This window comes from Homarus americanus, unplaced genomic scaffold (assembly GCF_018991925.1).
Source record: "Homarus americanus isolate GMGI-L3 unplaced genomic scaffold, GMGI_Hamer_2.0 scaffold39675, whole genome shotgun sequence".
Lineage (NCBI taxonomy): Eukaryota > Metazoa > Arthropoda > Malacostraca > Decapoda > Nephropidae > Homarus > Homarus americanus.
In genome coordinates this window covers 6,165,932-6,181,542 of record NW_024736071.1, presented here as the reverse complement: position 1 = coordinate 6,181,542, position 15,611 = coordinate 6,165,932, and the positions used below count along the sequence as shown (strand labels likewise).

The window sequence follows — 15,611 nt, the reverse complement described above, 5'->3', positions numbered from 1 at the left end:
TTTAAGAAAACTATGGCTATGGGAGGAAAATATACACAAGTTTTTCCTAAATACAGTGGTCCCTCAGTTAACAAACACAATTCATTCCAGAAGGTCATTCGTTAACCGAATCCATTGTTTCAGTGGGATATTGGGTAATTGGTTCCAGCTCACAGAGAAGTACATACAAAGTAAAGCCAAAAGTGTATAAAGTCAGACACACTCCTAAAATTCCTCTAAGTCGCCCTTAAATCACTACGGTATAGTTTCGTTTTACGCGGTCAGTTAAACCCATGGAGGTCCGCGTATAACGTGAAATGTGTAAACGGAATAACAGAACATATGGGATTAATTGAAATAGAGACTGAGCCGACCGCCAGACTACCCTTTTTCTGACACAATACGTACGTTGTAGTAAAAATAACATCTTAATTTTATGATGGTATGCATACACAATTAATATTTAAGAGAAATATCAATAATATTAGGTTTTTTAACACTTACGTTAGTAGAAGAGATGGCTGGGTCCCCGGGATGGGGGGTTGGTTCCGAAGCAGAGGGTAGATTATTGGCCCTCACCTGTATCACTTGTATCACCTGTATCACTATCCACCACAGAGGCTAGCAGGGCCTCCTTGTCAAACCCCTCAAAGTCCATATCCTCACTATCACTGACTTGGGCTGGCTGTGGCGGGTGAAGAACTCGGTAATGTTTTGTTGACTGGGCAAGCAAGGTTAAATAGACCAATCACAGCTCGCGGCGGAGGGCATGCGTGGGTGGTAAGGATGCGTAGCCCAATCACAGTCCGAAACGTCATACGACGTCAGCGGTGACGTAAGAGTGACCTAGCGCGCAGCGTGTCCGCGCCACTTCCCGCGTAAATTCAGGAATGTACTGCGTAACTAATAATTGGACCAACTGCGTATAAAAAATCCGCGTAAACCAAGACTATACTGTGTGTGTGTATATATATACAGTCAACCCTCACTTTACACGGTCCCACATTCCGCATTTCCACGTTTACGCGGTGCCTTGCCAGAACCCAGGATGCTCACATTCCGCGGTGCGTGTACCCCTTTACGCGGGTGAAGTATAATTGTTTTATTTAGCTCATAAAATTCATACAAATTATCCAGCCAGAATATAATTTACATTGCTGGAATTCTTACAATTTGATGATCATTTTGAATATAAACATCATAGATTTTGCATTAGACATACAAATTTTAGATCGAATGTTTACTCTGAATAAATATGTTATCTTTTGTGCAAAATATATGACATTTATATTCAAAATATTCCTGGTCTTACAAGGAATCCAGCAATGTCAATTATATTATCCTAACTTTAGTTTGAGGTATAATTTATTACTAAAAAGGTAAATAGTCTGGTTTTCCCACACATTTATCTTGTAGGGAGGGACCGATCAACCGACCATCTAGCATGGTGTGAAGAATATTTTTTTTTATTAACTGAAGATATTTGTTTTAGCTCATGAAATTCATGCAAATTAACCGGCCAGAATATAATTTACATTGCTGGAATTCTTACAATTTGATGATCATTTTGAATATAAACATCAAAGATTTTGCATTAGACATACAAATATTAGATCTAATGTTTACTCTGAGTAAATATGTTATCTTTTGTGCAAAATATATGACATTTATATTCAAAATATTCCTGGTCTTACAAGGAATCCAGCAATGTCAATTATATTATCGTAACTTTAGTCTGAGGTATTATTTATTACTAAAAGTTAAAATCTAGTTTTTTCACCCAACATTTCTCTGGTAGGGAGGGAAGGTGGGGGGTGGGGGGAGGGTTGGGACCGACCGACCATCTGGCGCGGTTGGAAGAGAGGGGGAGGGAAGGTGGGGTACTTTGATTGACAGATAGTGTCTGAAGAATATTTTTTTTTTTTATTAACTGAAGATATTTGTTTTAGCTCATAAAATTCATACAAATTACCCGGCCAGAATATAATTTACATTGCTGGAAATCTTACAATTTGATGATCATTTTGAATAAAAACATCATAGATTTTGCATTAGACATACAAATTTTAGATCTAATGTTTACTCACTTAGTCTCGTGTCGATCAAGGTCACTGTAGACGGGTGTCGTGCAGGAGAACTCTGTAAGCGTGAATTAATTAACCATTTACTGTAGGTTTGATAGGCCAGCCTGGATTGCTCTTATCACAACCAGGCATCCACACGTGATTTTCCACGGGGATAACAACCTAGGTTAACACGCTTAGTCCTCGTCGCATCACGGTTCACAGGACGAGTGGCGTGGAGGACTCTGTGGTGTGGTGCCCCGCCTTTCAGGAGGGAGAGGATGGAGACGACGCCTAACCAACCCATGGCTCAGGGGTACTACTTAAAATGAGGTTTTTGGGTGTGAAGCGATGAACAGTAAAACACTGTTTCACTGCCCACCCCGTAAAGGCTGGCTAACATGCACTAATTGAAAAATACAAGTCCCAGTTATGATACCGGGCGCCTTATCTTTAGTAAACAAACTTTTGGAGTTGGTTGCGCAAGTTTAACGCAACTCATGACAATATATATATATATATATATATATATATATATATATATATATATATATATATATATATATATATATATATATATATATATATATATATATATATATATATATATATATATATATATATATATATATATATATATATATATATATATATATATATATATATATATATATATATATATATACATACATACATAAAGTTTTACCCGCTTAACGCTTTCACTTAACGCTGCTGCATATACGTGCCTTGCCCAAAGCTGAACCTTTCACTTAACGCGGCATTTTCATCATATAAGCGTGAGTGTCCGGCTCGAGAGCTATTTTTAGATTCGCACCACCCCCACCCTGCCTGACTGCCTGTTTTAGCTCATAAAATTCATACAAATTACTAGCCAGAATATAATTTACATTGCTGGAATTCTTATAATTTGTGATCATTTGAATATAAACAACATATATTTTGCATTAAACATACAATTTTTAGATAAAAATATTTCTAGGTAACTATGTTATCTTTTGTCCAAAAATATATGACATTTATATTCAAAATATTCTGGTCTTACAAGGAATCCAGCAATGTCAATTATATTATCCTAACTTTAGTTTGAGGTATTATTTATTAAAATTTAGTGGTTATCCCACACATCTCCTGGGACGGTTGGTGGGGGTGGGGAGAGGAGGGACCCACCGACCGATCAACCGGACCACCCACCATCTGTTACCCCGTGAAGAATTATTTTTTTTTATTAACTGAAGATATTTGTTTTAGCTCATAAAATTCATACAAATTACTCCGTCAGAATATAAATTTACATTGCTGGAATTCTTATAATTTGGATCATTTTGAATATAAACAACATATATTTTATTAAACATACAATTTTAGATAAAAATTGTTCTCTAGGTAACTATGTTATCTTTGTCCAAAAATATGACATTTATATTCAAAATATTCCTGGTCTTACAAGGAATCCAGCAATGTCAATTATATTATCCTAACTTTAATCTGAGGTATTATTTAATACTAAATGTTATAAACTCTGGAAGGAGGATTGGTGGGGGTGGGGGAGGGTTGGGACTGACCACGTTGGAAGAGGGGGAAGGCAAGGTGGGTAATTTTGATTGACAGATAGTGTCAAGAATATTTTTTTTTTTATTAACTGAAGATATTTGTTTTAGCTCATAAAATTCATACAAATTATCCGGCCAGAATATAATTTACATTGCTAATTTACAATTTGTGATCATTTTGAATATAAACATCATAGATTTTGCATTAGACATACAAATTTTTGATGTAAAGTTTATTCTGAGTAAATATGTTATCTTTTGTGAAAATATATGACATTTATATTCAAAATATTCCTGGTCTTACAAGGAATCCAGCAATGTCAATTATATTATCCTAACTTTAGTTTGAGGAATTATTTATTACTATACCTGGTTTTCCCCAAAAATTTCTCAGAGGGAAGAGCCAGTGAGTGTAGTGTGAGAAGAGGGGAGGGAGTTGAGTCCATTATTTGAATGGACATTAACTTAGCGACGTATTTCTCTATTTCTCTTAAGTATTAATTGTGTGCATGTACCATCATAAAATTAAGATGTTATTTTACTACAACATAGTTTTTGTAGTCAAAAAGTGGAGTTTGGGGTCGGGCTGGGTTCTTTGGAATTAATCCCATATGTTCTGTTATTCATAGCGGTTTTCATAACGGACCTCTGGGTTCAATTGACGCGTTAAGTGAGGTACAACTGTAATATATATATATATATATATATATATATATATATATATATATATATATATATATATATATATATATATATATATATATATATATATATATATATATATATATATATATATATATATATATATATATATATATATATACAGTAAATCACTGTAGGTGTGTGTCTAGGTATATATATATATATATATATATATATATATATATATATATATATATATATATATATATATATATATATATATATATATTTTTTTTTTTTTTTTCCTCGTGCAAATATATTCAAATTATTCGCTGTCATGCAAGGATTCCAGCAATGCAAATTATATTCTCCTAACTTTAGTCTGTGATATTATATAAGATAAAAACTGTCAGACTAAATCCCTGGCGGGGGAGAGGGAGAGAGAAACTTGGGGGTGGAGCGGCAGGTGAGGTGATGTGTTTGACAGTTGGCACTGAAGGTCTAATGTGTGTTTATTTACCAGTCCATAGGTGACTAAACTTCTCTCTTATAAAATGCCTTTAAAATGACCTGGGAGAATATAATTTACATTGCTGGGATTCCTGTACGATAGTGATTAATTTGAATATAAACAAGCTATAATTTGCACTAGACATAAAAATTTTAGTACCATAATCATTTAGTACATGTACAGTACAGGTTTGCACTTAGGTCATTTATTTCTTTTAGTACGGTGTGTGCATGTAAATGATTAAAAATAAATGAAGAAATTTATGTAAATCTACCCAAAAATACAGTTGAAAAATTATACATTACTAAAATGTACTAAACTAATGTCTAAAATTTTTATCTCTTGTGCAAAATATATGATGTTTATATTCAAATTATTCACTGTATTGCAAGGACTCCAGCAATGCAAATTATATTCTCCTAACATCCTAGCTTTAGTCTGTGATATTATATTATATAAAAACTTAAAGCCTACTGTATAATCACCAAACCCTGGTGGGGGTGAGGCGGGGAGGAAGGGGTGACAGTGACATGTTTGACAGTTGGCGCTGAAGGTCTAGTGTAGTATTTATTTGTTTATTTATGTCCTTTAGATTGAGGTTTTGTTTCTTGCTTATAAAATATCATAGAAGTGACCAGGGAGAATATAATTTACATTGCTGGAATTCTTATAAGATAGTGATTAATTTGAATGTAAACAGGCTATAGTTTGCACTAGACAAAAAATTTAGTAATCATTTTGTACATTATTTCAATTAAAGGTACAGTGAACCCTTACTTTCTGCGGTCAATTGAACCCACGGAGGCCTGAAAACGTAAAGTCAACAACATAACATATGGGATTAAATGAAATAGAGACCGGCTGACCCCCAAACTCCACTTTTTCTGACACAATACCTATGTTCTAGTAAAAATAACATCTTAATTTTATGATGGTACATGCACACAATTAATACTTAAGAGAAATAGAGAAATACAGTCGCCAAGTTAATGTCCATTCAAATAATGGACTCAACTCCCTTCCCTCTTCTCCACACTCCTGGCTCTTCCTCTCTGAGAAATGTTTGGGGAAAACCACTAGATTTTAAGGTATAGTAATAAATAATACCTCAAACTAAAGTTAGGATAATATAATTGACATTGCTGGATTCCTTGTAAGACCAGGAATATTTTGAATATAAATGTCATATATTTTGCACAAAAGATAACATATTTACTCAGAGTAAACAAAATACTTAAGTGAATCTAAAATTTGTATGTCTAATGCAAAATCTATGATGTTTATATTCAAAATGATCATCAAATTGTAAGAATTCCAGCAATGTAAATTATATTCTGGCCCGGTAATTTGTATGAATTTTATGAGCTAAAACAAATATCTAATATAAATAAACAAAATATACTTACAAAATGCTATCTGTCAATCAAAATACCCCACCCCCCTCTTCCCACCTGCTCCCTGGGTCCCTCCCTCCTCCTACCCCTCACCCCCACCTTCCCTCCCTACCAGAGAAATGATTGGGTTATAACAGTATATTTACATTTTTAGTAATAAATAATACCTCAGACTAAAGTTAGGATAATATAATTGACATTGCTGGATTCCTTGCAAGACCAGGAATATTTTGAATATACACTTCATATATTTTGCACAAAAGATGACATTTTGCTCAGAGTTAACAAAATACTTGCATTAGATCTAAAATTTGTATGTCTAATGCAAAATCTATGATGCTTTTATTCAAAATGATCATCAATTGTAAGAATTCCGATGTAAATTATATTCTGGGATAGTTTGTATGAATTTTATGAGCTAAATAAAATTATACTTTGCGTATATGAGTAGATGCACTGCATAAAGTAGGTCGGTTCTGGCAAGTACCCGGAATGTAAAGCATCGCGTAAGTGAAACCGTAAGCGAGGTTCACTGTACAAAGCTTTGCTCTTAGGACAGTGTGTGCATGCAAATGAGTTTCAATAAATGAATAAAGTTACATAATTGAGCCAAAAATAGTAGTTGAATAGCTCTTTGTATACAGAGCTTGGATGGCTAAATTTTAAAATGACCCACATTTTTTATTTTCTATGTGTTGTTTAAGCATTTCCGACTTACGACATTTTCGACTTACGACCTGGATGTCGGTCCCTAACCCCGTCGTAAGTCGGGTAGTACCTGTACTGTATATATCTGTACAAATTTATTTTCAATGGGAATAAAAATAATAATCTGAGCCAGAAATATGCAAATATGTTCAGTCTCTTGTCCCCCCCCCCTTGGTGTGCTTCTTAGGTTAAGAACCACTGCTCTAAATTTTTTCCCAGTTAGTAATTTCTTAAATAGGTTATACAGTACTGTACAGAAAATGCACTGTACTATTGGATATAGCAGCTAGGGAAAATACATGTGTGGGGATGAGGTGTTGTGCTGTGATTTGGTGTTCGACATAGAGCCCTTCTCTTGGATATAGTTGCCAAAAAACATTGTTTTATTATAATCACTTGGTACATACAAACTTAAGCTCCTCAGCTTCTCCTTCACAGTAATCTATATAATAATAATAATGTCAGTCATATGTTTGAGTTTAATGGTAAAAATTTATATATAAAAAATTTATAATGAAACTTTGCATATCTGCATATGGAACAACGAAAATAAAGTTAAATTCAACTTATTTCCTAAACTATTGCCTTGTGTTCGTTAATGTGTGTTTTTTTATTCATTAATAGCACAATTAGATAAAAAGTTGTCATTGTAATGGATATTTTCTTGATTTATGGAGCATATTCATTGTCATAAAAGGTAAAGGAAAGTAAGGAGGTTTGATCACCATATCTGTATAGTAGAGGAGGTTTGATCACCATATCTGTATAGTAGAGGAGGTTTGATCACCATATCTGTATAGTAGAGGAGGTTTGATCACCATATCTGTATAGTAGAGGTTTGATCACCATTCATATGAGAGGTTTGATCACCATCTGTATAGTAGAGAGGTTTGATCACCATATCTGTATAGTAGAGGAGGTTTGATCACCATATCTGTATAGTAGGAGGTTTGATCACCATATCTGTATAGTAGAGGAGGTTTGATCACCATATCTGTATAGTAGAGGAGGTTTGATCACCATATCTGTATAGTAGAGGAGGTTTGATCATATATCTGTATAGTAGAGGAGGTTTGATCACCATATCTGTATAGTAGAGGAGGTTTGATCACCATATCTGTATAGTAGACATATGACTCCACAATAATAGTTTGTGCTGTACCAGGACTCCTTAGAATCATTGTTGTGCACTAGTCCCCTGAGTTTGCAAATCTTACTTTAATGATTTGAATCATCCCAAGACATTGATTTTGACAAAAATATGAATCAGACTCGGCAACTATTAGCTGGCCTCCTACGTTTGCCACCTGCATGAGGATCAAACTTTACTAGCAAACATTTGAAACTTTTCTTCCAATCCACCAATACTTCACAATCTAATTCTCTGGTGACTTGTTAGTTTACATTACATTTTTAAACAAAAGCTTTCCAGCTTTCCTGCATTTTATTACAAAGCATCCACATTGTCATTCAAAATGTCATCTATGACAGCAAAACAAGGCTGATGCTTTGGCAAGCTCATGTAAGTGTCATCATCCACATAATGAAAGGTAGAATTATTGAATCATATGGCAAGACTGGTGCTAGCAATATCTTATATTCATCACGCACATAATGGAATTCTTTTACAGTATACAGTATATGTATTTAATATTGTATTGGGAGGTTTTATTGTAGAGTACAGTATAATTAACAGGGGTTTGGTAAAAAATTATAATTCACCTCCCTTAACCCACAAGAATATGCCAGTTCCATTGTGATAAAAAAGAAAAAATGTATTTAGTAAAACGTCTTCATTATGTTTTTTATTTTTAAATGCACAGTACTTTATGTAGTAATATCTCCATTAGCTGTAATCTCTCTTAACCAGAACTCTCGTTTAAAAGCAGAATATTCGGAAGATGAAAATTAGGGCACATTTTCCGGAAATTCAAAAAAAAATTGCAGGTCCCGGAAATTCCGGGGATGGGGGATATTTTTCCAGGCTTGAGAGATTATGTAATGGGCAATTTCTGGAACTTCAGAGAACATTTTTCTGTTACCCAGAAAATTCCGGGGATTAGGATTTTTTCTGCTTTAGGAGAGTTGTTTTGTTACCCGGAAATCTCTCATTCCTGGAAGTGCTCTGCACCAATTGTTCCGGCTAACGGAGATATTTTGTGGTCAGCATAGTGCCATCTGCTAGAGAGAGGTTTTACTGTTTATATAACTGCAATAGTGATTGTAGAAATGGGGTCTCCTTCAATATTTTCCTGTTTTTCAACTCAACTGATGCATCGAAACTTTTAAAATGGAGTACTATACACAAAATATTTTTCATGGGAACACATGAAGAGTGCGATGTTTAGGTAACAACTTATCTGAGAACATGAAAATATTATATTGTACTGTATAGGCTGGTCATACATGGTCAAGGACTTTATATAGTGAAGGTCTGAGAATACCATCTGATATTCACTGTATCGATACCACCAGCTTGAACATTTTTATCAGGCAGTCAGATAAACCTTCAGCCAACCTTCACTTTCCTATCATCCAATATACTGTTTATTATGTCCATATTTTAATTTGTTTTTATTTGTACTCCATATACAGTACAGTAATGATGTCTTTCCTTACCATTTCTGTGTCTGTGTTTACACTGGTCATCAGCCTTTAGCAGTACCCCTTCCTAACTTTGTGTTGTGCAAAACTATATCATTTACACTTTTGTTCTTCTTTTATATTGATTCTCTTCATTCAGTTGTTATTACTTAACTATTTCAATATTACTTCATATACTCTGCCACAAAAGAAGTTAGAAGTAATTAAAATTATATTACATGTACTGTACACTACTTGTAATTTTAGTCGTGGCAAAAATTATTTGATATACTATCACGCTAATTAAGTGTAGGTTCATGATAAGGGAGAAAAATTCTGTCACAATTTACTAAAGTGTGATTGACTTTCAAAAATTAGTTATGACTGGTTGATATTGTAATAATTTTTGCCAAAGATTAAATACCATTCATTACATAGCAATGGAGCATGAGAGTAACTTGTCTTCTCAGTTCTTCAGAATTAACCATAGGGAAACAGTGAGATGGTATTACGTGCTTCTGACTGCATTGCTTTTGTCGTTTATATGTTGTCTTCATTGTTGTAAAATACTCTATATTGTTAGAAACTGTTCAGTAGTTAAAAATATATATACTGTATATCTAATCATTATTTTATTCATTGTTTGCCCCAAAAATGTAAATAGTTTTTAAAATTAAAATTATCATTCTTGCCATAAAGGATTGTGCTCTGTATATATCTCAGCTAAATATTGTCTTGAATAAAACCAGTGACATTAATAATAGCCACTAAAATAGAAAAATAAAGATTGAAAATGTTAGTACAATGAGCATTTTGTCTTTATCTTTCTATTTGAAGACATTTCTTGAACAATTTCAACACATGGTATTTTCTTCCTTCACAGATGTTGGTCCAGCCAGTGTAATGGTGGGGAACCTGGTTCAAGGCAATAGGTTAGCCAGTGCACAAGGTCGAGATATGGGACTCATGGACAATGAAGATGGTATGAGAAGGGTAAGTAACATACAGTTTATGTTACCTGGGATGCTCTTATTTTAGATTATTGATACATTAGTGATAATAGACCAAAATATGAGTAATCAATAGTCTCTCCCTCTCCACACATGTATCAAAGATGGACAATCACAAAACTATTTTTTGTTAAATTTGTTTCATTCTCACTTTATTTTCATGTGGCTTATGCTTTAGTACATATAGTACTGTATACAGTATGATGCACTCAGTCTTTTTTTTTCAGCATCCTCAGTTCATTGCTGATATTCTCAAATGCTGAGCCTCAACCACAGAAAACCATGAAATTCTGACGCTCCTCAATTCCAAGGGACAGGTGGCTACATCCCTTACCTGTGCCCAACTCCACAAAAAAGCAGAACGTGTGGGTTGCCTGCTGCTGGAGAAAGGTCACATAAACACTAGTGACCATGTAGCACTTATATACCCACCTGGGGTGGATCTAATAGCAGCATTTTATGGCTGCTTGTATGTGGGTGCTGTACCAGTTACTGTCCGCCCTCCACACCCTCAGAATCTACAATCAACAGTTAACACAGTTAGAACTGTGGTAGATGTATCCAAATCTTCAATTATTTTATCAACATTGACAGTTATAAAACTACTGAAGAGTAAGGTAATTTGTCTTTAATTTTGGTTTAAATCCAGTAGCTCTTATAAAAAATAATTATTCATGTATATAAACTAATCTTTCCCATAATTTCTCTGAATATAACTTACTACAAAAATACAACCAAATGCAGTCTCGAGAGTAATGGTCCTCATTGTTGTAGAATATGTCATAGGCTTGATATACCTCCCTCTTTCTTCCCCATTCCAGGAGAATAGGGCTAATAACCCCATCTTCTTGTACAGGTATTTATTACCAAGAAGAGATTGGCAACCTGCATCATTGTGGGATAAGACCTAAAAGAGTAAACCCAAAGAAAATATATAAATAAATAATTTTATAAATAACTCCTCATTAATTTCAGTTTTCTTGAAATAATTTACGGTATTTTCACCTGTTTGTAAATTACATTCTGTATACTTTTAGTAGAAAAAAAAAACAAGCGGTTTTAATATTTAAATACCTGTACTTAGAATCTCTCCACCTGTCTAATTGTAACCATTTAATAACCTATTTTTTCTTAACAATATGTAAAAAAGAATTATCCTCTTTTGTGGTAAAGTAATACACAGGCAGAATATAATTTTAAAAAGGGAAGTATTTGCATATTCAGTTCTTTGGTCTTTAAAGTTCAGTGGGCATACCATGTACCAATCACAATTTATTTATGATCTTCAACTTAATCCTCTGGTACTCCTGGCCATGGTTGGAAATCTCACCCCCTAGCAGTCTTTCAACGAGGTTGTGTCATTAACAAGATTTCACCCTTAGAGATGCATCTACCAGCCCACGAGACTAGTGGGAGGAACTTGGGTTCTGCGTTTCTGCTTAAGGGGGGGGTTGCTCTCAGCATGAGGTACAGCTGAGCAGGAGGGGTTACGCATGCACGGGAGTGGGAGTGTTAGTGACTCAATTGGCATCGAAAGACCATGAGAGGATTAAGTTGTTCATTTATTGATCACAGTGCTGTTTTTCCAACAGCGTTGTTGGCTTTTCCTAGAATACAGTAAAGCCTCGAATAACGATGGTAATGTGTCCTCCAGTATTGCAGTGTAAGGTGAATCACCGTATCGCGAATCATTAATTACCATTAAAATAAAGCAATAAATAATGAGATGGGTTCCCAAGTGTGACATTTTCATATCTTTTGTGTGGCTTTTTACCCTCTTTTCTCCCCAAAACATTAGAATTAATAATGTTTCTGAATGCGAGAGGATTAAGTTGATCATGTATTGATCACAGTGCTGTTCTTCCAACAGCATTAATTCCAATAGAGACTGGCCCGACCCCCAAACTCCACTTTTTGTGACACACAACTATGTTGTAGTAAAAATATTATCTTAACTTTATGATGGTATGCACACACAATTAATAATTAAGAGAAATATCAATAATATTAGTTTTTTAACACTTACATTAGTAGAAAAGATGGCTGGGCACACGGGGATGGGGGTTGGTTCGAGGCAGAGGGCAGATTATTGGCCCTCACCTGTATCACTTGTATCAATTGTATCACTATCCACCACAAGAGGCTTGAGGCCCTCTTTGTCCAAACCCTCAAAGTCCATATAAGTCCATATCCTCACTATAATTATCACTATCACTGACTTGGGCGGTTGTGGTGAGTGGCAGGTGAAAGAACTCAGTAATGCTTTGATGACTGGGCGACCTTGTATGCGCGTCGTGCCCGCGCTGCTTCCTGCGTATATGAGTAGATGAACGCGTTAAGTGAAAGTTCGGTTCTGGCGAACACCCGTATATGAGAAATGCGTTAAGTGAAACGCGTTAAGCGGTACAACTAAAAAATATATATATATATATATATATATATATATATATATATATATATATATATATATATATATATATATATATATATATATATATATATATATATATATAAACAATTGGGTATGCTATAACGAATCTAATTGGTTCAGAGCAGCGTTAGATTATAGCATTAGATAGATTATAGGATTAATCCGTTCCGCCCCCAATACAACCATAACACTGAAAAATATAATATAAAATTGTAAAATTGTAAAAAAGATAAATATGCATCTAAACCCTGAAATAATGAGTATCATTAATACTTGTAATAAATAAACAATAAATTAGTAAAAAAAAAAATAAATAAAATAAATAAATAAATAAATAAATAAATAAATAAATAAATAATGTTAGTTGTAGAGGTTTAAGTTAGATTATAGCATTCTCAATTTATAGGTAAAACCGTTTGTTATAGAGAATATTACGTAGTAGGATCAAGTTAGATTATAGCATACCCCACTGTATATATATATATATATATATATATATATATATATATATATATATATATATATATATATATATATATATATATATATATATATATATATATATATATATATATATATATATATATATATATATATATATATATATATATATATATATATATACAAAGTTCCCATTTATGTAATTCACATCTTCAGGTAGTCAGACTCAATATATATATATATATATATATATATATATATATATATATATATATATATATATATATATATATATATATATATATATACACACACACACACACACACCTAGCCCGACTTACGACGGGGTTAGGACCAAATTCAGGTCGTAAGTCCGACATAGATTTAAAAAAAAAAAAAAAAAAAAATTTTTTTTTTTTTTTAAGGAAAATAAAAATCCTACAATGAAATAGAAATTACCAGTAAAGTAATGAATAATGATGAATGGATACAATTACAGTAAGTAATAAATAATAGGAATGGATACAATTGTGACTGGGCATAACCTTTAATGTAGTCAGCTGAATGCACATGGGGCTATAATTTTCTAATTATGCATGGAACTACATTAACTGGAAACGTTTAAATTTATATAGAAAATCGTGTCATTTAAATTTTTTTTTTTTTTTTTTTTTTTTTTTTTTTCTATATCTGATGCGTAAGTCGGCAATTAAATGAAGTCACGTGATGCGTGAAGTCGAGTCTAGGTATATATATATATATATATATATATATATATATATATATATATATATATATATATATATATATATATATATATATATATATATATATATATATATATATATATATATATATATATACAGTTGTACTTAGCAGCAGTCAGGTGAACAGAGGGTCCCGCGTTAAGTGAAATCCAGCGATTAAATGAACAACAGAACATATATGGGATTAATTCCCAATAGAAACCCGGCCCGACCCCAAACTCCCACTTTTTGAAGGCACATACCTATGTTGTATTAAAATAACATCTTAATTTTATGATGGTACACATGCACACAATTAATACTTAAGAAATGAAAGAAATACTGATGCATGATTAATGTCCATTCAAATAATGGACTTAACCACCTCCCCCCTCTCACACTACACTGCAGCTCTTCCCTCTCAGAGAAATTTTTTGAGGAAAACCACTAAATTTTAATAAATACCTCAAACTAAAGTTAGGATAATACAATTGACATTGCTGGATTCCTTGTAAGACCAGGAATATTTTGAATATAAATGCCATATATTTTTTTAAAAGATAACATAGTTACCTAGAAAAATTTTTATCTAATTTGTATGTTTTAATGCAAAATATATGATGTTTACTCAATAAAATGATCTAGATATAAGAATTCCAGCAATGTAAATTATATTCTGACCGGGTAATTTGTATGAATTTTATGAGCTAAAACAAATATCTTCAGTTAATAAAAAAAAATAATCTTCACGACACTATCTGTCAATCAAAATTACCCCACCTTGCCTCCCCCCTCTTCCAACCGGCAGCAGTCGGTCCCAACCCTCCCCCACCCCTAATCCTCCCAAGAGGGTTTTTAACATTTAGTAATAAATAATACCTCAGATTAAAGTTAGGATAATATAATTGACATTGCTGGATTCCTTATGGAACCAGGAATATTTTTGAATATAAATGTCATATATTTTGCACAAAAGATAACAGTTAATTTGAAAAATTGTTATCTAAAATTTGTATGTCTATTTAAAATATATGATGTTTATACTTCAAATGATCATCAAGTATAAATTCCAGCAATATAAATTATATTCAGAACTTGAGTAATTTGTACGTTTATGAGCTAAAACAAATATCTTCAGTTAATAAAAAAAAATAAATTCTTACAGGGGTAACAGATGGTTGGGGTCCCTCCCTCCCCCACCCCCTGCCGTCCCAAGGAGATGTGTGGGATATACGCCTAAATTTTAATAAATAATACCTCAAACTAAAGTTAGGATAATATAATTGACATTGCTGGATTCATACAAGACCAGGAATATTTTGGTCTCGTGTCATATATTTTACAGGCCATTTACTCTGAGAAAAATTTTATCTAAAAATTTGTATGTCTAATGCAAAATATATATGATGTTTATATTCAAATAAATCCTGGAATATAAAATTCCAGCAATATAAGAATTATATTCTGGCGGAAGTAATTTGTATGAATTTTATGAGCTAAAACAGGCAGTCAGGCAGGGGTGGCGGGTGGGG

General features: G+C 33.1%; 1 protein-coding gene across 1 annotated transcript in view; it reads left to right on the top strand.

The window, feature by feature from the left end:
- The window catches only part of LOC121871676 (disco-interacting protein 2-like), a gene marked incomplete at its 5' end in the record, with an annotated part of 242,037 nt that overhangs the window by 210,732 nt on the left and 15,694 nt on the right, over positions 1 to 15,611 (top strand). The window contains 2 exon segments of the mRNA XM_042374088.1: positions 10,335 to 10,444; positions 10,689 to 11,090. Of these exon segments, the coding sequence (XP_042230022.1) occupies positions 10,335 to 10,444; positions 10,689 to 11,090 (512 nt within the window).